This window comes from Anabrus simplex, chromosome 7, assembly GCF_040414725.1.
Source record: "Anabrus simplex isolate iqAnaSimp1 chromosome 7, ASM4041472v1, whole genome shotgun sequence".
Lineage (NCBI taxonomy): Eukaryota > Metazoa > Arthropoda > Insecta > Orthoptera > Tettigoniidae > Anabrus > Anabrus simplex.
In genome coordinates this window covers 79377724-79404471 of record NC_090271.1, presented here as the reverse complement: position 1 = coordinate 79404471, position 26748 = coordinate 79377724, and the positions used below count along the sequence as shown (strand labels likewise).

Sequence of the window (26748 nt, the reverse complement as noted above, 5' to 3'; positions counted from 1 at the left end):
CTAAAATTGTGCGAGCTGCTGAGGGTTACTGTGCCCTTGTATTCTGTGGATGGTGAGTTTGAGCTCCAAGGTCACTCCCGAAGATGACTGTCCGTTGTTTAGCTTTTCGTGAACGCAAGTAGTAGAACACATCCACGGTATTTCATGCCTGTTATAAGACGATTACATAGGAGAATTCCTTCAGAAGTTCTCAGCTTAAGAGGGTGGGTTGGCGACATCTGGGCACATAGCTGAGTCTGACATACTTCCACTTACTTGTGCTAGCCTCTTCACTTACGTCTTTACCATCTGACACCCGTTGGTCAACTGTTGTCGTCTGCTGACCCCGACAGTATTAGTTTCGCGAGACCTGGGGATTCACTCAATTTCATTCCCTTCGAGACACTTCCCTTTCTTTTCCTAATACCTTCTCCCTATAAAAAAATTACTTCTTAGTTTTCACCCTGATTGCAATTAACGGAGGATGTTTGCCTAATTTAATCGTCCAGTTTCAAAACCCGTTATATACAGACAAACATATTTGTCATTTGTTATGCAACAAAGATAGGAGGTTGAAATTTTGTAATTAAACAGTAGGCGTTCATCTTTGTCATACAAATCTCCACAAAATATAACTTATAGAACCCATGATTTTTCAAAAACATTTGGGCATAACGAGTTTTGCAGCAGTTTTGTGGAGATAAAAGATATGTGCAGCAGTATATGGAAGAGAGTGTGCAGATTTATGGCGAACGTGTTTTAATTGCTACGTTTGAAAGTTTTACACTATGAAAATAGCATGAATGGAAATAATTTTTAAGGCTAGGATATGATGTTTTGATATCTAATCCCCGCTCTTTGATTTTATGATTACATCAAGAAATCATCACTCATTCTAAACATTTTATAAGTTCTTTAACATTTTGTACAATTATATTAACAATCTGTTATTGCCCTCAACAAAATCTTCTGCATCAATGTCATAGTCTGGCATTTCACTGTTTAAAGTTTGCCGCTGGTCAAACAGTGTCTTGTAGAACATGGGGTCATCGTTTCTTATCCACTCTTTCCCGTAATGTTCGATGAGCAATGTGTTCAGATCGTTGAGGTTTTATTCCTTAAGAGAAACCCCTTCCTCCTCTGGTACTGGCATAATATCAGAAAAAGGTTTCCCATGCTTCAATATGCTTTTCGCTTCCACCACAATCGCTGTTGTAGTTTACTTCACTTCTTATCACACAGTTGCCTGTTTTTGTTCGTGTAAGTATGATCCTCCTACAGGGTTCTGGGACATAATGAGCTATACTGCATATCACACGCTGCACACAACGACTTCTGCAGCAGTTATGTTATTTGCCACCTTTAAACGCATGGATTAAATGGCCTTTGCTCATGTATTACAATACTGGATTAGTATTTTGATAAGCTGTATACAAAGGCGGACATAACGGGTTTTGCAACTGGACGACTCAATTGTACCTCTTCTTAAAACCCAGGTACCTTCACCCCGAGAGACATATTATTATTATTATTATTATTATTATTATTATTATTATTGAGCAAGCATTTGGTTATAAGTAACTGCTGATATCGTGGCCATAGTCGTGGGACAGTCAGGTTTACGCACAATTAAACTATAATGAAGGAAATGGACTGTTTATTTCAACCACCGTACGTACTGCCCGGAGTTCAAACTCCAGCCATCTGAGTGACTACTCATATATCGAGATTCAGTTGCTGTTATTATTATTTCTTTTTGATTTTATCCATCTAAGGATAAGGAAAGCAACGCTGTGCATTCATCTTGACCCTTCTTTCCTTGTCTTCCTACAGTTCTTCATTCTTTCACTTTACTGTTTCTTCATCTTTTGTATCCAGATGTTACTTCCTTTCGTCTTCTTCCTGAGACCCATGAAATTTTGTATCAGTCTTCTGAAAGTTGTTTCTTCTTGTATTGTATCGTCTGTTATTCCACTCTCTGTGATATATTCTTTTATTCCTTGGATATACTGGTTGACAAACTGCTCTTGTAAATATGATCAAACACTCGTTTAGTCAATTTGCTGTTATCCATCCTCATTATATGATCGAAAAACTCTCCTCTTTGTGATCGTGTCCAACATAGTTCACTATTTATCCTTTGTCTCAACTCTCCTTTCTCCGTTTTCAATAGCGCCGATATTTTCTCAATATTTTCCTTTCCTTTTTCTCTATTTCTTCAATTTCACTGTATTTCATACAGAACATACATTATGTGTCATATAGAGTCTCCGGTTTGATAACCGTTTTGTTATGTTTGATTTTAGTTTTCCTTGAGAGATTCTTCTTCCTGTAAGTATATTCAGTTATTTTGTATTAGAGTACCATTTTTCTTACCCTTGATCAGTTTGATTCCTTATCGAGTCCAATTAATCTGAATTATTTCACTAGGTATTTTCAATTGATTAACCTCGTTAATATTTCCGTACTATGTATTTAGTGCTTTGGGGGAATCTCTAATATTGGTCATGAACTCGAAAGGTATCTGATGTCCAAAGTTTTCTGCTATTTCTTTCAGAAAGTTGATTTGTTCTATTGCAATCTCTATACTCCGAGAGAGATCGTTTTGTCATCAGTCAAGGCCAGGCATTTTACACCAACCCCCTTTGTGCTTTGAACCTAATCTTACCTTATGATGGAGTCCTAAAGAATTGACAGTCCACAGGTGAAGGATATAGAAAGACAATCTGTAGCATGCAGGGATGCTGTAGTAGAAACAGCAGGGGAATGCCTGGGAACGACTGTGTGTAAAGATTGAGAAAGATCTTGCTGGAGTGATGAAGTTAGGGCAACTGGTAAACGGAAAAAGAGGACGTACCAAAAATAGCTCCAAACAATGACTGATACAGACAGGGAATTGTACGCAGTTGAAGGAAACAAATCATTGTATAGTCGAAGAGGAATTCATTGGAAGATTTCGGTACTAACCTGCAAAGGCTTGGTAAAGCGGCAGGGAAACGAATTTTAACAGTAATAAAGAACCTCAGATGTTGAAGGAACAAGGAAATGAGGAGTCCTTTGGATAAATCAGGTGAAATTATAGTGGATCCCAGGCTATCGCTGGTTGAACAGTTGGAGGGAATATTTTCAAAATATTTCCAAAGAGGGAAATATGTTTGTAGAATTCGCGAACAACCGAGTTCATGAGTTCATGGGAAAGAGAACAAAGATGACGCAGAAATTGCTCTTGAGGAAGTAGAAAGAATGGTAAACAAACTCCAGTGTCTTAAAGAAGCAGACATAGATGTCATTAGACCTAAAGTATTGAAATATACTGGGAAGGTAGAGATGATTGATTAATTGAAAACCGCTGTATCTCGGACGATAACATCCAGGATTGCCAGCTCTGTTGCAGATTGACACTAAACACTTGATACCTTCTACTCTAGTAGCCGTATCACACTTATTATAAAATCTATACTAAAGAAGCTGCTCACATGCAAGATATTTCAAGTCTGTAGCATACCGAGAATTATGCCAAAACATTTCCAAATGACATACATGTGAATACAATTTCCTCTTGTAATATGGAGTAGCAAGCCGGCCCCGTGGTGTAGGAGTAGTATGCCTGCCTCTTACCCGGAGGCCCCGGGTTCGATTCCTGGCCAGGTCGGGGATTTTTACCTGGACCTGAGGGCTGGTTCGAGGTCCACTCAGCCTACGTGATTAGAATTTAGGAGCTATCTGACGGTGAGATAGCGGCCCCGGTCTCGAAAGCCATGAATAACGGCCGAGAGGATTCGTCGTGCTGACCACACGACACCTCGCAGTCTGCAGGCCTTCGGGCTGAGTAGCGGTCGCTTGGAGGCCGAGGCCCTTGAAGGGCTATAGTGCCATGTGGTTTTGGAGTAGCAAATTACCTGTGCTTCATACGAAGGGCGAGTACAGATTATTTGTTTATTCCCCTCTCAGTAGCCCCTTAAGACAAGCATCCACAGGGGAAATACTCGTAAAGTGTTCCGATAAATCGAAAGAAATATGTAGCGTCATGATCTGCGTCCAGCAATATGGCAGCTGATCCACACAGAACATTCTCATGCCATGTTACAAGATAGCTCCACTTATCAAGACCTATGTCGAAAAAAATGTTCGCTGATTTAGCACAATTTTTTGGCCATAAATATTCGCAGCATATGCATTATGAGAAAAAATCCACAGTTCAGGCAAGCAACTCAATGTGTAAAACATCCTAGGGATATGAGTTACGAATTTTAGGTAATTAAAATATAATAAAATATGAGAATATATTCTTTATTTATTTCTAAATATTACACCCGTTTCATTAATCATCGTTATCCAGTCTAGATTAGCAGTTTTGCCTTTTACCCTCACTACGAGCGCTAATGTAAGTCATTGCAGAGTTTCACTTATAACTGGATTCGGTGTGGACATTAAAAAAAAAGAAATGCCTCAGGATGTGGGATGATGTTATAGGGCGAGGGTGAAACCCGGTGCCGGCACATAGCCTACTCCTGTCGAATGACACCAAGGGTTGTGCTCTTTACGTCCCCGTCCACTGTTAATGCATTATGGGTACTTCGAATGAACCCGTGTAACGAGTACAGATACGCAGAACACGTACTTTGAAACAGGAGGTGGACGCACAGACCGGGAGCACGGTACTGTATAGGCTGGGAATTGGGCACCGTAGGTCAAGTGTCGCAGTAGCTCACATGGCAAGCGGGACAGTATATGAGGTACTTACCAGCGTATACAGTATCGTGCTCCCGGTCTGTGCGTTCACCTCCTGCTTTAAAGTACGGATTCTGCGTATCTGTACTCGTTTTACGGGTTCATTCGCTGTACCCATAATGAATTAATAATGGCGATCACGATTCCTGCTATCTTCTAGTCCGTAGTCCCGTAATATTACCCTGGTTTAGGGAGAGGGACCGATGTCTTTCAGAATTGTAGTAAATGTGAAGGGATGCATACAAATGGATCGCTAGGGGCTGATCGACCACCCGGTATAAAATATAGATTACTCTTGAATGTTTCGGTGACTGACTGAAGTCAATGTTTATGCACTTTGTTTCCTAAGTTCGTTTTCATCTTTTTTTCTTTTCTTAACGACCTTGGCAAGGATATATACTGCGGTCTCTTCTGTTATAGAATTCGTTCTATAGAGACAAGTCGTGCCATACTGACGTTTGCACGAAGACTGGCGCCGTGTATTCTCTTTTCCGTGGCAATATCAGTCAAGTTCTGCATTGTATATTATAAATTACTGAAAGGGATTTAATACTATGTCTCTTTGACATGACTTGGCATTACATGAAAGGTGACAGCTTACAGACATGATAATCGACACGTTAGGCCTATAAATGTCATTTTTCTTGTGACTTGAAAGCTTGAAGAAAGAAAAGTGAAATACGTTTGCGTGTGAGACAGCACGCTTCACCTTGGCATGACATGCCCGGAGCGGGACAAAATGTTTGTCCACAAGCCCTATTTTGAGTTTGCAGTAATCTGTATGGCATTTGCGTGAAGATAAATGGAGTGTAGTAGTATGTAGGTCATCGGAACGGACGCTACTAATATATTTTGCAACTACAGACTGCTTACAGCTTAGCGGGGTGTTGTATTACGCGTGCCACTATAATGGTTTAACTACAATTGCTAACAGATCTATGATTGCAATAGCAATTGAGCGGGGAAGGAATAATGTTCACATCGGGGCCATCATGGCATTCTACATTCAATCATTACACAGACTAGTGTAATTCTAGCTATATACAATGCCTCAAAAGTTGTGCAGGTGATGTAACAAAAGAGAAAAATATATTAATTTATAATATTAGACATGAATTTTAATGTTTTGAACCGAGCAAGCGGCTATGCGAGAGATAGTGGGTTCGAACCGCAATGTCAGGAGCCCTGAAGGTGGTTTTCTGTGGTTTCCCATTTTCATACCAGGTAAATGGTGGGGCTGTACATTAATTAAGGCCACGGTTGCTTATTTTCCACTCCAGCCCTTTTCTATCCCATCGTCGCCATGAGACTTACCTGTGTCGGTGTGGCGTAAAGCTAACTGTAATTTTTTTTTAAAGATAAGGGTTCTAGTTCGGTTAACTGGTCGGTATAGTGGTCTTCGGACCAGGGGTCCAAGTTGGATTTCCGGACAAGCCGATGATTTTAGCCGCGTTCGGTTTAATTTTCTGACTCGTGAAATGAGTATTTTTGTTTATCATTTTACGCATCAGAGATAGATAGATAGATAGAGAGAGAGAGAGAGAGAGAGAGAGAGGCAGATGTGCTAATCGGATACGGAAGAGAGCATTAATAACATGATAATTGCTTAATGTAAATATGTAGGTCCTCAGCTGTACCATGGTCGGATTTCATTAGTTTTATCATCAACTGCAACATAAACGCCAAGCGACACTGAAGAGCCGTCGAAGGAAGTTCGCTGTGGTGATTGTTGTTTTAAGAGGAAGTAAAACTAGACAACCATCCTCTACTAATATTAATCATAGGAAAAACTGGAGGGGGCTGACACTTCGTAAAATGAAGGTCTCGGCCAACAAAGAAAGGTAATAGCCACGAAGGCCATGAAAATGAAAGACTCGCTAGGCCTCGTGACTTAATACCGTAGAGGTCGGAAATTAACACGAGTTGACCAAGGAAGGTGAGGTCAGATAGAATAGATGAAAGTGAGGACCCTGTCACAAGTAATTGGAAGCAATGCCGGGACTCGGTTAAGGGCCCTTTGGTACGACATCCGGGGGAGCCGTTGAAGGATAACGAGGAATGATGCAGTTTTCCGTTGTTTTCCTACCCCAGAAATACACAAACCAACAGACTCTGCGAATCATTGTTTTTCACCATTCACCTTAGGGATGGACTCCATCAGGAATGGGGTTCTTTCTATTGGTCATAAATCCGCATTCTCTTACTGCCGAAACCAAAGGTGAGACTGGTATGGTAGGTGGTTGCGTCAAGCCCATATCCAAATACATAATGCACTGTAAACACTATATCTCTTCTGATATGGATCTTGGTATAATAATAATAATAATAATAATAATAATAATAATAATAATAATAATAATAATAATAATAATAATAACAATAACAATAATAATAATAATAATAATAATAATAATAATAATAATAATAATAATAATAATAATAATAATAATAATAATTGTACCGCGAGGGTACACCTGCCGCGTGCATTCAAATTGAATACTAAAGTTTAATAATTTAATGGAAGGGAATAAGAGACGGCGAATAGATAGAGAAGTATATGATGTACTCACAGAAGACATTTAACCTCCACGTGTCCTCCTCAACACCAGCGCGGACCTGCGGGTTCTCAGCTCGACAAGTGAGAACCTTGTCATTATCCTTGGAAGTGGGTGTGAAGGTGAGTGTTGACACGGTGACATTTCCATCCGCCGACACCTGGGAGCAAACGGGAATTATCTCACAATTGTACAACCATTTAAGTTCAATAGAACAAACAAACTAGAATTATTTCACAATTGTACAACCACAAGTTCAATAGAGCAAACAAACTAGAATTATCTCCCAATTGTACAACCACTTGAGTTCAATAGAACAAACAAAAACAAACAAACAAAAACAAACAAACAAACAAACAAACAAACAAACAAACAAACAAACAAACAAACAAAGGAGAAATATCTCAAAATTGTACAACCACTTAAATTCAATAGAGAAAACAAACTAAAATTGTCTCACAATATTGTAAAACCTATTAAGTTCAACAAAACAAACAAACTAGGATTTGCTCACAATTGTACAACCAGAAAGTTCAATAGAGCAAACACACTAGAATTATTTCACAATTGTACAACCACAAGTTCAATAGAGCAAACAAACTAGAATTATCTCCCAATTGTACAACCACTTGAGTTCAATAGAACAAACAAACGAGAATTATTTCACAATTGTACAACCACAAGTTCAATAGATCAAACAAACTAGAATTATCTCCCAATTGTACAACCACTTGAGTTCAATAGAACAAACAAACGATAATTATTTCACAATTGTACATCCACTTAAGTTCAATAGAACAAACAAAAACAAACAAACAAAAACAAACAAACAAACAAACAAACAAACAAACAAACAAACAAACAAAGGAGAAATATCTCAAAATTGTACAACCACTTAAATTCAATAGAGAAAACAAACTAAAATTGTCTCACAATATTGTAAAACCTATTAAGTTCAACAAAACAAACAAACTAGGATTTGCTCACAATTGTACAACCAGAAAGTTCAATAGAGCAAACACACTAGAATTATTTCACAAGTGTACAGCCACGTAAGTTCAATAGAACAAACAACCTAGAATTGTCTCACAATTGTAAAACCAATTAAGTTGAACAAAACAAACAAACTAGTATTAGCTCACAATTATACAACCACAAAGTTCAATAGAGCAAACAAACAAGAATCATTTCACTATTGTATAGCCACTTAAGTTCAATTTAACAAACATATTCCGTTATAAGTTCACCTGCATACACCCCAGCGTCAGTGAGTGGGGTCTGACACATCCCACTCTGATGAGTTTTTTTGCTAGGGGCTTTACGTCGCACCGACACAGATAGGTCTTATGGCGACGATGGGATAGGAATGGCCTAGGAGTTGGAAGGAAGCGGCCGTGGCCTAAATTAAGGTACAGCCCCAGCATTTGCCTGGTGTGAAAATGGGAAACCACGGAAAACCATTTTCAGGGCTGCCGATAGTGGGATTCGAACCTACTATCTCCCGGATGCAAGCTCACAGCCGCGCGCCTCTACGCGCACGGCCAACTCGCCCGGTACTCTGATGAGTTTAGTGTCAGACCTAAAACGAAACGCTGGTTAATAGAGCAAACGCCTGAAAAGCCTTACATCTGATCTGTTTTTTGACATGCTCTATTGGTGGAAAAATATCTAATCCCCTCCTTGGGAACTGATAATTTCTATACAAAGTTTATTAAACATCGACAGGAATCTAACAAATAATATCTCAGGTTACTAAAAGACTATTGTTATCACTGTCAGAACATCATACTTTTATTGCTAGAGAAGTTTTTCTTGAATACAACACGTTGTTGTATTTGATACGCCTGATTGACCCGAAAGTGCCATTTCTATCCTCAGGTCCTGCAATGAGATGAGTCATTGAGATGTAGTCCTTCCTCTACATGATTAACTATGGCCACATTCCGTCCAATACGAGCAACAACGATCCAGAAAAATAACCCGCAGTTTTAATACATCTCAATACTTCCGAAATTAAAGTATCAAAATTAGAGACATGCTGGTATGGATATCGCATTCGTCAACGAGCCATACTGAAGCCATATGTGCACACGAACGGCGAGCAAACACATTCAACCATGTAGTAGCAGTTCTCTTTTCTCGCATCGTATATTGTTTCCACAGGGCGTGACTGCCTCACGTGATGGACATCTGTTCTATGGCCCTAATCATACCATTGCTCTACAATGATTTACGCATTCTGATATGACGGTTTGATCGAATGTGCCTTTCTTGGTTCTGCGAACTGAAAATGAATATATAATAAATGTATATAAATAATATTATACGCTATATGATGCAAGCTAACACCTTCGAAACAATGTGTTGTACACGCATGCACAGAAATTGTGTCCCGATATAAACAAAGCATGATCCTCCCACCTTCTCGCTAAGGGCATTGCTGCAGGTGATTGAAATGGGCACAGTGCTGGATGTATAGTAATACATATATTGCGCTTTCAGCACTATTATGCCCGTTCAATCCCTTCCCCTCCTTTTCGGGACTGATGTGGCCTTCAACACAACCCCTTCACATCCCCCTCCTTTTCAATACTGGAGTGGGGAAGTGCTGATTGTTTAACTCGGGGCACCATTTCTGTGCATGCGTGGACAATAATTTATGAATAAAGCCCGGGTAATTTTTTTTGCTACTGGTTTAAGGTCGCATTAACACATCGAAAGTTTTTCGGCGACGCAAGGATGGGAGAGGTTAGGATTGGGAAGGTAGCAGCTGTGTCCTTAACTAAGGTACAGCCTGGTGTAGAAAAAGGAAACCGCGGAATACCATATTCAGAGCTGCCAACGGTGGGAATAGAACTCACAATCTTCTGAATGTTAGCTGACAGGTACACGACCCTAACTGCGCGGATTTCTGATCTCGTATGTGTTTGTGTATTATCGAAGATTAGAATTTCAAATGAAATGACGGTGGCATTAAGGAAGGTATGATCTTATTATTATTCTTTTAAGTTGAGAAGGGAAACTGCGATAGACCATTTCAAAGAATAGTAAACCTTCAGAGTCTTTCAATCACTCCCCGCACTACGGAGAGCTTTGGTGAAATTCTTTCATCTGGTACATTTTTTGGCCAGCCAGTTCACTTTACCCCAGTTCTTTCCAAACTGTATGGTCTAATTTTTCTGATTTTTCTAGGGACGGTTTCGCTTCCTCGCACCTTGTGAGTCCCAGTCCATCATGGCGTTCTCTACGGCTCCGTCTTGCCTTCTTAAGAATATGCGCGATCCATTACCAATTACTCTCTTCGGCCTGTGAACTTAGTGAATAGTTATTGTTTACACTCCAAAGTTCTACATTTGATGCCATCTACGGCCACCAGATGTTTGAGAACATCGATTGACAAATCTATACTTGGTGCCTCCAACTCTTCATTTTTGGCTAATTTTAACGGTAGGAAACAAGCTCTCAGACATAAGGTAATTTCAGTTCATAGTTCACAAACATATTTTCAGTAAAGCAAGGTGTTACAACCAAGATGAAAGAGAATGGATAAACACGAAAGGAATTAGGTCCACCTTCAGTTAAGATCAGTTTCGCAATCCTTAGGGACAATGACGTCTTGACAGAAAGGGACTCCTTTTCAGCACTTTTAATGTGTTATTTCGGTGAATATAAAAAGATCTGCATTCCAGGACTGGAGTAAATTTCTGTACTCAGAGGTGAAGGGGAAGAACTCCAAAACTTTCTGGCCTTGTATTATTCTGTGCCCAACAGCGGAATTACAAAATGCTGAAAGCGAAATAATCCTTATTAACCATAAATATACTTTTGCTTGAAAAATGTTGTAGCCAGAACAGATAAAATGATTGAATTGGTGTAAGAACATTCTTTCCTTCGGTATATTGTAAAAAGTACAACTGAATATTATTTTCTTGTATCCATTCTGGGGCCAAATTGTGACAATAGTGACAATTGTTACTGCCTTTCTTTTGGTGATATCTTAAGCCATCTTTTTTTTAGTTTCGCCTCACTTAACTTGTTAGGTTCTTCTATGTGCCGAAACTATTTTTGAGTAAATAAATGTAAAAACTATCTGAAAATGAAAACGTATTGCAGCAGAACTATACCGGAAAGGAACAAATTAATTAAAATAGAATGCTAGAGTGCAGAGTAGTGACGACTTCATTAAGATAAGTTAATCTTCTTTACGGGGAAATGAAATCTACAAAAAATTCAAGTTTCTGTATTTTTCTTAATTTGTTTAATTTGTTCTATAAAGGTTCTTCTTTAAAATGAGACACACAACCAAGGGAATATTACCAAGTGTCACGTTCTTGAAAAGTTAGGGTTACATGCTGGTTCTGAAACAGTTGATGATATGCTAGCTTCGTATAAGCTCAGACTCAGAGATACAGACAGTGCAAATAAATATTTAGCCAGAGAAGTGCCAAGAGAAGCCTGGAGGATACCTTTGGAGATGACGAAGGGAGTGGATATTATGCAGCAGAGATATTTCAACTTTGAGCTCAGTTTTCAGTTATTTTAAAATTTTCATATTCAAGGAACATTTTCTCAGATTCTAGTGATTCTATTCTTCTAGATGTACTGAAACAGTTTTATTTCAAAATCTACCCTAATGAGGGTTTTACAGGGAGGGATAAATGTTCAAAAATGTTGAAAAATAATACCCGCAAAAATTTCACTCAAGAATAGCAGTCATAATTTTTTTTGTTTCTATACAAACAACATATACTGTATGTTTGCATACAATGTAAAAATATTTTGCAGGGCTGAGTGGCTCAGACGGTTGAGGTGCTGGCCTTCTGACTTCAACGTGGCAGGTTCGATCCTGGATCAGTCCGGTGGTACTTGAAGGTCAGCCTTGTGTCGGTAGATTTATCCTTTTCCTTTTCTTCATGGGGCCCCTAAATATTAGTTCCTAATTAGATTCGACCTCTAAGATCTTTTCCTACCATGTTTTTTCTTCATTCCCACCTAGATATACCTGCTCCCTTCACAAAGCTGCATGTTGTTATTATTGGGTCTTCTTGGATTTTTTCTCTTTCTTCACCTGGTTCTCCTAGAGGGGAGAGTCTGATTCTACCCAGCGCCTCATATTCGAAAAGTATGTGTTCATCTGATTCCTCTGCTTTATTGCATTTCCTACATATGTTGTCTCTTATTACTCCATTTCTATATAGATGTTTTTTCAGATGGCAGTGTACTGTCTACAGTCATACTACCCACCTTACATTTTCTATGCTGAGTTTCAACAGTTCTTCAGAATGCTTTTTGTTTGGTCCTTCTATCAGTTCCTTTGCAAGCCTGCATCCTGGAGTATTTTTCCAATTTTCCCTTTGTTTCTTTTGTACTCATTTTCCCCATGTAGTGTCCGGCTTGTCCATAGGAAATCCCGCATACAGGTTCTGGGCCTACAAAATGTGTTTCTGCCCCTTTCCTTGCCAGTTTATCTGCATTTTCATTTCCTTCTATATATGCATGCCCTGGTATCCATACAATTTTGACAATGTTGTACTTTGAGAGCTTCAGGACAAGCGAGTGGCAATACCAGACAATTCTGGATATTATCCGGACTACCTCTAGTGCCTTAATGGCCGCTTGGCTGTCCGTAAAAATGAAAATGTTCTAATTCCTATAGTTCATTTTCAGATTTCCATGAAGACATGCTGTGATAGCTACAATTTCAGCTTGAAAGACTGTAGTGTGTTTGCCCAGGCTAATCTGGATTGATCTTTCAGGTCTTCCCCCGTTGATCCCTCCTCCTGTGCCATCCACAGTCTTTGAGCCATCAGTCCACCACACTAAATCTTCTTTTCCAGTATTCCATTTGTTGATATACCAGTCTTCGTTTTTTGTTATCTGGGTCTCAAACGGTTTCTCAAAATTGTATTTTGGTACTATATGATCAGAAGGCATGTGTAGAACTTCCTCTGTTATTACTCTGTTAATTTCACAGTGTCCTAGATTGGGTCTTTGTGCATTCCAGCACTCTGCTTTTGCCAATCTATATGAACTCATTCTAGCCTGTCCTTTTATGAAATTGCATTGTGATGGGATGTCTAGTAAAATATTCAAGGCTTCTGTCGGCGTAGTTCTCATAGCCCCAGTTATGGCTAAGTATGCCATTCTCTGTAGGCTATCCAATCTACTGCCGACTTTTCCTTGGCATACTTTCTGCCACCAGATGATTTCAGCATAGGCCATTAACGGTCTAATGATCATTGTGTATATCCACATTATTACTGACGGTCTTAGACCCCATGTCTTCCCAACGGCTCTTTTACATGCATACAGCAAGTTCTTGGCCCGGGTTATGTTTCTTTATATGTGGATTTCAGGTTAGATTTTTATCTAACACTACACCTAGGTGCAGTGCCTGTTCTTCCATATATATTTATCTTGCCCAAAGAGCTTCCGCGATCTCTTTCCCTCTAATTTTCTCCTTCTTGTAAAAGGGATTAGAGTTTTTTTGTTCACGTTGACTGATAGTTGTTCTTCCCGACACCAGTTCTCCACAAGGTTGAGTGATCTTTGCATGTGGTCCTGTATAACACTCATCACCTTACCTCGTACCACAATCACAAGGTCATCTGCGTATCATTGTGTATAAAAACCTTGTTCGTTGAGCATAGCTATGATTTTGTTCACCACGAGATTCCACAGCAGAGGCGAAATAGCTCCTCCCTGAGCACAGCCTCGGGTGGCCCTAACCGTCAGCGTTTCTTCAAACAGGGTTGCTTTTATCTTCCTTCCGTCTAACATGGATTTGTTACATTTGACAACGGTTTTACTTACCTTGCTCTTTTCCAATGCTTTGATCATATAGTCATAAGTTGCATTGATGAAGGCTACTTATATAACTAGAAATGCCACCAGTGCAATTTTTTTATATTCTAGCCTTTCCTCTAATTTACAAACCAACTCGTGGAGTGCTACTTCAGTGGATCTGCCAGGTCTATATGCAAACTGATTTTCATGTACCGTTGAGTTCATTTGCACCGTTCTTCTGATATATTTATCCAGAATTTTCTCCATTGCTTTCAGCATGAAGGAGGTTAAACATAATGGTCTGTATGGTTTGGCTTGGGCATAGTTTCCCCTTCCAGACTTAGGTATAAATACTGCTTTTGCTTCTGACCACGATTTAGCCACGTACCCTAAAGCTAGACTACCTCTAAAGAGGTCCGTCAGGGCACTGACGAGTATCTCCCGTCCTTCCTGTAGGAGTATCGGAAGTATCGCATCTGGCTCCGGAGTCTTTATAGGGTAAAACGCGTCGATTAACCATTTTACATGGTTGTGTTTTATTATTATGTTGGCACAGCTCCAGTCTGCTCTGCGAGCTCCGGTCTCTGTTCCAACCGTTTCTTCTTCTGTCATCTCCTCAGCCTCAGGTAAGTGATACGCCATTAGCATCTCCAGCGTGTACTTCTCCGCCTGAGTAAACGACCCATCTGGTATCTCCAGTGTCCCTACCAGATTTATGTGGGTTGTTTTCAGAACCTTCTGGAGCCTTGGTGTTTCAGTGTGTGATTTCACTTTCTCACAGAACAGTCTCCAAGATTTTCTTTTTGATTTCCGTATCTCTAAGTTATACTCAGTAAGTTTCCTATGATATACGTCCCACATACCATTTCTGTATGATATTCTGTACACCATCCTAACCTCCTTTTTCATTTTGGCTACTTCGTTGTTCCATCACCTTACATTTATGGTGTTTTTCTTTTCTTTGAGAGGACAGTTGTCATGGAATGGCCTCTTCTAATAGTTCCACTGCCTCATCCAATCGTTCCTGTCCTCTCAAGTTAGTTGGATTTTTTTTTGTACAGCCTTCCCTAGACCTTCTCTCTATCTATCCGAGTTAGTTCTTTTTGGGTCTCTGCACATCTCAGTCCCACATAGTCTCGCATCTATTGCAAATTGGATGTGTGGTAGTCTGCCAATGATGGTTCCTCCAACAAATTCCAGGCTTTAATAAAGTTTGCAATATTCGTAGTGCTTAGTGTAATGTCTATTACCTACCTACGATTTTTATTTATAAATGTAGGCTTGTTTCACAGGTTTAGTATCGTGAACTCTGTTCCAGTAATAAACTTAGGTGTTCGCCTTTCCTCTTTTCGTTGCAAATAAGGTTCTCAACTTCTTCTGATGGGGGCATTTTAGTCGGTAGATTTACTGGCACGCAAATGAACTCCTGCGGGACTAAATTACGGCACATCGGCGTCTCCGAAAACCGTAAAATTGTAGTTAGACGTAAAGCCAATAACATTATAATGAGAATCTTAGATCTGTGGCTACAGTGGTTTTTGAGAAAATGTTCCCTATATGAGGCATAATTTCTCATTGTAAATGTAGGCAATTCCACTTCCTATTAAACAGGAAAAGTTGTATCATACTGCAAAACCTTTCCAATTAAAAAAGAATATAATGAACCAAGTTAGTATTTACACTGCTTCTATGGCTATGATATATACTTCAGATGATTCATTTTTTAATTACACTCTCATTCAAACTTACTAATTAAAGCATTTCCTCTCCCAAATACATTAACAGCTGGAATATAGGAACTCCAGGGTGCTCTTGTGATGGCCATCAATAGGTATTTTGATTGAAAACAATCAAGTAGTGTGCCAACAATTAGCTGCTACCCCCAATCGAGCATAGCTCTCTATCTACAGTGGAACCAATCAGGCAATCTATCATGAGTAGTCACATCAGCAGCAGGTGACGGGATAGATCAACAGGTGAACAGTGCTCGCGATAATAGCCTGGCCCACTTCGAGAACAGCCAAGGTAAATCATTATTCAGAATACTGTTAGAAGCGAATATCTTCAGCTTTCCGACATATTCGTTCCCAATCCTTTTTTTAACCCTGGAATGGAAACCTAGGACATACAGTGCCCCAAAGAATGTTCTTTTCGCTGCCATTTTATGTTGATACTGCCTGCGTTTTTCTTCGGAGGGAGTCCACATTTGAATATAACTATTTGTTAGTGTGCACAGCTTTGCCTTTGTTCTTTGTGGTGGTAGTTCTGAGGCATGCCGCATCTCACATTTCAATTTACGTTAGTTTGTTGTGTTTAATTGTTTGTAAAACTGCTATTGTTTCTCCGGCAAGAAACGTAATGGGTTTGTTTTCTATGACTCCTTCAATACTTGTAGGTAGGGTTACCACCCGCCCCCATTTATGCGGACAAGTCCGTATTTTCGATATTGAATATAGTCTCCGCGCTTTTTTCATGATTTCTACTAATGTCCCCTCATTTTTTATTTTTGAGAAGTAAGACATTTTGATTATTGCTTTCATCTCGTATCCTCAACAAATTATATATAATATTTTTATATCGATAATTGCATTGTACCGTTTTTAATTAGCTTACAATCGATCTGTTATGCTAGTAAGACCAAAAATATCGATTTACATTGCTTAAAATTGATTTATCGAACGTTTTAGTCAGCTGATATAATTGCGATAGTTTTTTGTTTTGTGAGTTGTGAGGATTGTTTTTAATGTACCGAAGTTGTCAACACTTCAACTGCTTCCTACTCTATCGTAATCTACCAATCACATGCTTGTAACTATCTTCTCTTGCCAATCAAACCGTGGGTGTGTATGGAAATTCAGCCTATCAGTATATTGTAGATTAATTTAATCTGGAACTTTCCCCTACGTAACTATATAAGGAGGGCACTTTAGGGCCGTCTTGTCTGAATTGCTCTAGTGCTTGAGAGTGCGACTTGACGGAGGCCATGGAAGTCTAGGGAGGCAGGGGCACGGCCTGCTTGAAGAAGGTAATGTCAGAATTTACCTAACATGTGATCGTGCCTGCGGGTAGATCGAGGGGAAGATTTCAGCCATTTCTTAAAGTAATTTTGTATTTTGGTGGTTGAAATGAAGGACCTTCTGCGCAGTCTTCAAACTCTAGTTCTGTTTCCTACTGAAAAATATGTAACGTAAGGGAAAACGAGTGGTGCCTCTCAGTTGTCTTCCATTCATCTTTCGAGTTGGATGACTAAAGTTTTCGACACTTAAATTTTGAACATCGTGATTCGGCTTCAAATGTTCTTCCTTTAGTCACCCTTTTTAGTATGGGATTCGTTTCTGTGTCATTGGACCTTAAGACCACTTAGGTTCTCGCCCTTCCAGAAATTCCTATAAGGAGTGCTGCTGTTTCGCCTTCTTACCTTTTGTTGATGGCCTGTTATGTCTAACATTTCCATTTTATTCTTAATGCCTGGTAGTATGGGCAATTATGCCTTTGTTTATTGTGTATTATTTTTAGGGTAACTGTGTCTTAATTTGGTTTCCATTTGAGAACAGTAATTACATTTATTGCAATTGATAAGCCCACCATGCCGCAACAATGTATAAACACTCTGAAGTGGAGTCACCCTATGGGTTGCCTAGTGTAATTAAGTCTGTCGATAGCAACTGATGGTCTGTTTGAGGCTAGACGCTTGTAATTTTGCAGATGAGATTCCTATAAATTGTACTTGTTCGAAGCAAGCTACTGTATGCTCTTCCACAATATAGTATCTGTCACGAGCAATTACGGTATGCTCTGTCCGGTTCCATTGCTAAATGGTTAGCGTGCTGGCCTTTGGTCACAGGGGTTCCGGGTTCAATTCCCGTCATGGTCGGGAATTTTAACCATCATTGGTTAAATTCGCTGGTACTGGGGCTGGGTGTATGTGTCGCCTTCATCGTCATTTCATCCTCATCACGACGCGCAGATCGCCTGAGGGCGTCAAATCAAAAGACCTGCACCTGGCGAGCCGAACATGTCCTCGGACAGTCCCGACATTAAAAGCCATACGCCATTTCATTTACTGTAATTTAGCGACTGAGACTTCTTCCCAAATTATTTTGTACCTGATTTAGGACTTCTAAGTCTAAGGCATTGTTAGATCTGACCAGCTCGTTGATAACATTTTCAATTGTTCTTTGTTGTACTAGTCATCTCTCAATTTTAAGAATGGAAATAAAATTTCTAAATTTGTTATTCTAAAAGTTGCTCTAAGTAATCCCCTGTCCAGCCATTCAACCCAGGCACTTCCTATTCCTCTGTCAGCCACGGGAACCCCGAAATAATAATAATAATAATAATAATAATAATAATAATAATAATATGCCTAGGTCGACACGAGGCTGTAGTTATCGAACTCATTTTAATCCTCACCCTTTTACATTTTGTCGTGACTAATATGAGTACGGTTCAAATAGATTTCACCGAATGAGTTAGCCGTTTGGTTAGGGGTACGCAGCTGTGAGCTTGCATTCGGGAGGCAGTGGGATCGAACCCTACTGTTAGCAGCCCAGAGGATGGTTTTCCGTAGTTTCCCATTTTCACACCCGGCAAATGATGAGGCTGTAAATTAAGACCAAGACCGATTCCTTACCACTTCTAATCCTTTCCTATCCCATCGTTACCATAAGACCTATTTGTGTCGGTGCGAGTAAAGCAACTTTTAAACAGATTTCAAAATCCAAATTTAGTATTTCTATGTCTTATTTCATGATACTATCCAGGTGTTACAGTCCACAGCCGTAATTTATTTCTCTTATCACTTCTTCTTCTTTCGCTACCGCTGTTTCTCACACCTGCGGGATCGCGGGTGCGAACTGCGTCGAACATGTTGATTTGGCCCAGTTTTATGGTCGGATGCCCTCCCTGACGCCAACGCTATATGGAGGGGTGTAATCACTATTGCGTGTTTCTCTCGTGGTTGGTAGTGTGGTATGTTGTCTGAATATGATGAGGAGAGTGTTGGGATGGACAAATATTTACCCAGTCCCTGAGCCAGAAGAATTAATCAGAAGCGATTAAAATCCCCGACCAGGCCGGGAATCGAACCTGGGTACATCTCATGGCTTCGTTGTATTGTGAGTATAGCATTCCCGTGTCCCGGCTGATGAGTATGAGTACAAAGTGAGGAACTAGGGAAACGTAATTTATGATTTGGAAAATTTCATTTAAGGGTCGACCTGCATCATTATGGACAAAAAATATCAGTTTCACGTTCATTCAGCAAATAAGTTGGACTTATTTGTCTTATCACTATGATCCTGAAATGAACTGTTATCCTCGCTGACCAGAGTTCGATTCCACTCCTTATCACGACTTTGAGACTCGTTTGAGGGCCGTGGACATGGTTTACACTGCCTGAAGCAGAGTACGAGATTCGAGAGATAAATTCCGAGAATGCTTATCTCTCAGCCACCCAAAAATTAATGTTGCGTGGTTTCTTATTTTAATTAAACATACAGGTCATGGCAAATCCGTCCCAATTCTATCCCAGTTGATCTCAATCCAAATTCAGTATTGCTAAAATTTCAGTTAGTTTACATATATACTTTGGTGAGGTGGTTTAATGCACTGTGTCACATCACTTGTCGCACCATTTCCACGTCATAGGCAGTTATGTTTATCGTTAAACACATGTCAAGTTTAGTTACATGCATGATACAAAATTCGCGACCAAAATACCATGTCTGTGGTGATGAATTTGACTAGCAGTCTCCAAAGCCAGGTTTTATGTGGTACATCTCATGGCTTCGTTGTATTGTCAGGGTAGCATTCCCGTGTCCCGGATGATGAATCTGAGTACAATGTGAGGAACTAGGGAACTACACGTGATTTATGATTTGGAAATTTTCATTGAAGGGTGGACCTTCACCATTATGGACCAAAAATGTCAGTTTCACTTTCATTTCCTTCTTTTATATTAATAGGATTTCTTCAAATCAGTGCAAGAATTTCCTTATTTCCTGCCTAAGTTTCGGCTGCTTGACCTAAAATGCGTAGTCATTCTTCTGAACCATTATTAGAACTGAGTATTTGATTGTCGCAACTTGAGCAGCAATTGAATACTGGTTAACGTAAACCTTCGCCCGTTATCTATTCGCAGGACAGTAGCCGACCTTAGATTCCTACATAAAGCTGTTAATGGTTTATTTTATTCTCCTGAACCTGTAGCCTTCTTTCCTCTAGATCCTCAACTTGCAAGAACGGGCTAAACCCACCCGCTCGTATTCCGCATTTCAACCTTCCTCTTCTGACAGGAACTTGGACGTTTTTTCTTCGTATGCCTCCTTTAATCGAATCTTCCTTAACCTAACCTAGCTCCTTTCCTCCATATTCCTTTTTCCTCTTCTCATTGCTGTCCCCTCTATCGTGCATAATGTAATGCTTAATTTTTACTGTACTATACCGTTACTTATACGTCATATATGTATTTACCTTACTGTGCCTAGGTCTTAATTTTGCTTTCAATCTTTAATTTTTTCCTCGTTCTATTCTTTTGCCACTTTTAAATTGTTAACATTGTTGTTTCCCTACAGTTATCCTGTTAGCTTTTAATTTTCCTCCGCTACTTTTGTTATTAGCTGATTTTTTCGTTGTTCTTTCAGTTCCTTTTTTTTTAAGTTTGCAATGTGCTACTCTGTTGTAAACATATTTATCACTGCGGAACTCGTAATTCGACATCTCGCTGTTTTGGTTTGTCAAATAAATAAATAAATAAATAAATAAATAAATAAATAAATAAATAAATAAATAAATAAATAAATAAATAAATAAATAAATAAATAAATAAATAAATAAATAAATAAATAAATAAATAAATAAATAAATAAATAAATAAATAAATAAATAAATAAATAAATAAATAAATAAATAAATAAATAAATAAATAAATAAATAAATAAATAAATAAATAAATAAATAAATAAATAAATAAATAAATAAATAATTTCTTTGTAAATAAGGCGGGTAACACACTGTTCACTGGTAGTCAAACGTTCCCCCCCACTGTCATTTTACAGATGATTCGATATTTCGTCGATGTCATTTGTAAGAGTTCCCATAAGAAGCCTGATATGTAGCTAAGTGGACAATATTGTACCCTCTGTAGTAATATAAAGATACTTCCAGAATTATCTAGAGATAATCTGGAGATCAAGTTGTATTTATTTTGAATGTTGTTCGAATAACTACAAAATTAAAAATGTTGTTATTGTTAGAGCTCTGAAGGAGTTGAAAGCAACAAGACTACTATGCCTCTTGGTAAATGATATGCCAATAAGTATTCAAAACAGCCAGGACAATACTTAGTCACGAGGTGGTGGTGATGATAATTGTTCTAAGATGAAGTACGACTGGGCAACCATCCTCTTAGTCACGCGGGAGTATATAATGACGATATATCCACCGTAACTGGAGAACTACTTCCATATTTTTAATAATCAAATGTATTATTAAAGAAGGCCACTGATAAATTGCGAGTATTCTTCGAATTTTCTGCACATCAGAGAGGTTTATATCACACTTCCTGGTATGCATGCGAATATCTCAATTATTAATGACTGCCTCCTGGGCGCAAACGCTGAACGAAAAACTGCTCTGTTATATTTCTTGATGTTGATGTTGAACTTATGATCTTGATCTTATGATAACATAGGTCACGAAAATCTTAAATGATGTCTTAATTGTATAAACCGACCTAACATCTTGAGAGATTAGCTGATTAATCCTATTTCAGCGAATAATATCAGAGTAGAATGTGACAAACAAAACAGAAAGAATATAGCTTCAGAAAGGTGTTGCTCAGGGATCTCCCATCTCTCCTGTGTTGCTGAATATGACTATTTATGATACCATTAAAAATAGCAGACGATAAAATTTGTGAAGTAAATGGATACCAACTCGCGTCTGAAATTAACAACGTTTCAGCTTTGGCTTTTCCTGAGATATTGTTTTGGTATCAAAGGGCGAAAACTCTGCTCAGTCGCTCATAAATATCGTTGTGAATACTTTATCCGGTATTGGACTTTCTACTAATCCTTCCAAATGCAAAATGATAAACATTAAATGAGGACATCCTTGCAGGGAACAGTAATTACTTCAGAATCAAGTATTTTGGAAGCTGTATAGACTCAGGAAACAATTAAATACCTTAGTGTAACTTTCGAGGACGAAATTGTGTTCTACCACACTAAAATTATTACTAGTTTAGAAACATATCTGAATTTCGTGACACTTTCCCGTTATTGAAATCAGACAAAAAATTAAAAATATTTAAGCAGTACTTATGGCCAAGTTTGGTTTACCCACTTCAGAGTACCCCCTTAAGTAAAATACCATGTCCGACTCGTTGGCTGAATTATCGGCGTACTGGCATTCGGTTCAGAAGGCCCTCGGGTTCGATTCCCTAGCGGGTCGGTGATTTTAACCTTCATTGGTTAATTCCAATGGCTCGGGGGCTGGATGTTTGTGCTGTCCCCAACATCCCTGCAACTCACACACTACACATAGCACTATCCTCCACCATAATAACACGCAGTTACCTACACATGGCAGATACCACTCATCCTTTTCGGAGGGTCTGCCTTACAAGGGCTGAACTCGGCTAGAAATAGCCACACGAAATTATTATTATTATTAGTAAAATACCATAACATTTTGGGATGATATTGACAAACGTTTTAGGTCCAACTCCTTGATCAACATTGAAGCCTTCTGTTGAGAGGGTCCTGGGATCGATTCCTGCCCGGGTCGGAGATTTTAATCGCGTCTGATTAACTCACCTGGCTCGGGGACTGGATGTTCGTGTTTGTTCCAACACATTCCTCTTCATATTCATATAACATACCACACTACCAACCACCACATAAATACGCAATAGTGATTACATCCCTCCATATAGGGTTGGCCTTAAACAGAGCCAAATCACCATGCGTGACGCAGTTCGCACCCGCGATCCCACAGGTGTGTGAAAAAGTGGCAGAAGAAGAATAAGAGACAAACTTTTGAGATCAGCTATGAAGGGTAAAATTGGTGATAAATGCATCGGGGAATGTTCGTGGGCTGGGTTTAATGAAGACCGAGTGGGAAGCAAATATGCAGCAATTCAACATCGCTCATAGGCTGTTCAAATTGATGGTGACCATTTGACTATCTGCAGAGGTCATCAGTCATAACAGGAAATTAGATTGAGATATCTGGACACAACATCAAAGTCTGAGCGCTGGATACGAAATGAGATGATGAAATTATCTTACGAAGCATGGCACAAACTTGCTCAAAAATGGAAAGGCTTTGAAGTTTATGGGGAAATTTCAAGATTAATTCGTGAGTGAACATTAGGAAAGGTTTATTATGCTCCCAGTGGTCTAATTCCATTGAGATGTCCTGTAAAATCTCCACAGTGAGAGCAGCACCTGGAAGGAACCAATACAAATAATTATTGTACCGACACCCAGGATGTGGAGAACAGGAGACGTGGTTTTGTGCTACGGGGGGGGGGGGGGGGGCGGGCATTCTAAAGGCGAATTGTTGATAAACTCTCGGTATCAAAAAGTGCACTATTCGATAGCCACACCACTACGAAAATTGCACTGGGAAGTTTATGAGGAGGTGCACTTTGCTTCGGAAGACGGCAGTAAACGTCGAGCTGACGTAATCTGTACTAACAGGAAAGAAAAACGAAAACTGATTTTAGACCCAACGGTGCGAGTTGAACAGGACAAAGAGCAAGCAGTTCACTTGCCGAGGAGAAGAAGGCTATCTACGATCCAAGCATACCTCACTTGACTGAGAGATATAACCTGAACTCAAAGGGATTGGTGATAAAAGATCATCTCTTCGAAGCTCGGGAACAGCTTTCAAGAAAGTAATAGTCACCGTGAAAGAACTCGGCGCCACTGAAAATGAGACGATGCCATTCTCCACTAACATTTTGAAAACCCGCTATATTTTGCATTACCATTTGTATGTCACACCGAGGCGATAAAGACGTGCTCGGTTCCCCTCGAAGGATGTGGGTTCGAATCCCCGTCAGGAAGTCGTAAAATTTAAGAAACCAGATTTCCACTTCCGGAGGTGCACATGGCCCTGAGGTTCACTCAGACTTCACCAAAAATGAGTACCAGATTAATTCCTGGGGGCAAAGGCGGCCGGGCGAAGAGCTAACCACTCTACTCCGTCAAGTGCCCATGTTACGGATAGTCGAAGCTTTTACCTTCCACCCCTCCAAGAGCTTTCATGGCCTGTGCGGAGATTACTTTGCTTTGCTTTATTTGTATGTCACCTAATAAAATATAGTATCATTAGATTATAAATGGAGAGTGTCGTTTTAGGCATTTACATGTGTTTGTATTTATGCTACTTTCAATCAATCAATACTGATCTGCATTTAGGGCAGTCGCCCAGGTGGCAGGTTCCCTATCTTGTTTTCCTATCCTTTGCTTAAATAATTTCAAAGAAACTGGAAATTTATTGAACATCTCCCTTGTAAGTTATTCCAATCTCTAACTCCCCTTCCTATAAATGAATATATGCCTCAATTTGTCGTCTTGAATTCCAACTTTATCTTCATATTGTGATCTTTCTTTTTTTTAAAGACGCCGCTCAAATTTATTCATCTACTAATCAGCTCGTCTTCTTTCTCCAAGTTATTCCCAGCCCAAACTTTCGAACATTTTCGCAACGTTACTCTTTTGTCGGAAACCGCCCAGAACAAATCGAGCTACTTTTCTTTGGATTTTTACAGTTCTTGAATCAAGTAATCTTGGTGAGGGTCCAGTACACTACAACCATACTCTAGTAGGGTTCTTACCAGAGATTTATATGCCCTCTTCTTTACATCCTTCCTACAACCCCTAAACACCCTCATAACCATGAGCAGAGACCTGTACCCTTTATTTACAATCCCATTTTTAAGATTACCCCAATGAAGGTCTTACCTTATGTTAACACCTAGATGCCTACAATGATCCCCAAAAGGAGCTTTCACCCCATCAACGCAGTAATTAAAACTGAGAGGACTTTTCCTATTTGTGAATCTCACAACCTGACTTTTAACCCGGTGCATCATCACACCATTGCCTGCTGTCCATCTCACAACATCATCGAGGTCATGTTGCAGTTGCTCACAATCTTGTAACTTATTTATTATTCTATACATAATAACATCATGCGGAGAAAGCCTAACCTCTGATTCCACTTCTTTACTCATATCATTTATATAATAAGAAAATAAAGGTCCAATAATACTGCCTTGAGAAATTCCCCTGTTAATTATTACAGGGTCAGGTAAAGCTTCGCCTACTCTAATTCTCTGAGGTCTATTTTCTAGAAGTATAGCAACCCATTCAGTCGCTATTTAGTCTAGTTCAATTGTACTCATTCTTGGAAGTAGTCTCCCATAACCCACCCTATCAAATGCTTTAGTCAGGTCAATCGCGATACAGTCCATTTGACCTCTTGAATCCAAGATATCTGCTACATCTTGCTGAAATCCTACAAGTTGAGCTTCAGTGGAATAACCTTTCGTAAAACCGAACTGCCTTCTATCAAACCAGTTATTAATTTCGCAAACATGTCTAATATAATCAGAAAGAATGCCTTCCCAAAGCTTACATGCAATGCATGTCAAACTTATTGGCCTTTAATTTTCAGCTTTATGTCTATCACATTTCCCTTTATACACAGGGGCTACTATAATAACTTTCCATTCATTTGGTAAAGCTCCTTAAATTAAACAATTATCAAATAAGTACTTCAGATATGGTACTATATCCCAAACCTTTGTCTTTAGTATATTGCCAGAAATCTTATCAAGTCCAGCCCCTTTTCCAGTTTTCAACTTTTGTATCTCACTGTAAATGTCATTGTTGTCATGAGTAAATTTTAATACTTCTTTAGTATTAGTCACCTCCTTTATCTGGACATTATCCTTGTTACCAACAATCTTTACATACTGCTGACTGAATACTTCTACCATTCGAAGATCCTCACATACACACTCTCCTTGTCCATTAATTATTCCTGGAATGTCCTTCTTGGAACCTGTTTCTGCCTTAAAGTACCTATACATACCATTCCATTTATCACCAAAATTTGTATGACTGAAAATTATGCTTGCCATCATGTTATCCTTAGATGTTTTTCTTGCTAGATTCAATTTCCTAGTAAGTTCCTTCAATTTCTCCTTACTTCCACAGCCATTTCTAACTCTCTCTTTATTTATCTCTTATAATAAGGTGGGTCTTTACCATTCCTTACAACCTTTAAAGGTACAAACCTGTTTTCAAATTCTTCAACAATTGCTTTAAACCATCCCAGAGTCTGTATACATTTTTATTTACCGTTTTCCACCGATCATAGTTACTTATTAAAAACTGCCTCATGCCTTCTTTATCAGCCAAATGGTACTGCCTTTTCTGATCGCTTGTGGTCTTCCAGTATTCCAGACAGATATTATTTCTTACAAATATATTATTGTAACCGTTCATCACCATGTTATAGGCATGTTAGGAGGTTTAGTCTACCATATATGCCGTTTTCCGCAACATTCTGCGACATATAATGTCGTAATTAGCAGTTTACGTTCCAAACCGGGATACGAGTTGCGATACGCAAGCCCAAAGGGAGCAGGTCTCTGTGCTGCATCGAGAGAAGGATA

General features: G+C 39.2%; 1 protein-coding gene across 1 annotated transcript in view; it reads right to left on the bottom strand.

Annotated features, from left to right (window-relative positions):
* LOC136877702 (synaptogenesis protein syg-1-like) overlaps positions 1-26748 on the bottom strand; it is a 1066513-nt gene that overhangs the window by 297491 nt on the left and 742274 nt on the right. Inside the window, exon 7 of the mRNA XM_068228708.1 lies at positions 7281-7425. Within this exon, the coding sequence (XP_068084809.1) occupies positions 7281-7425 (145 nt within the window). The remainder of the gene's footprint in view (positions 1-7280; positions 7426-26748) is intronic.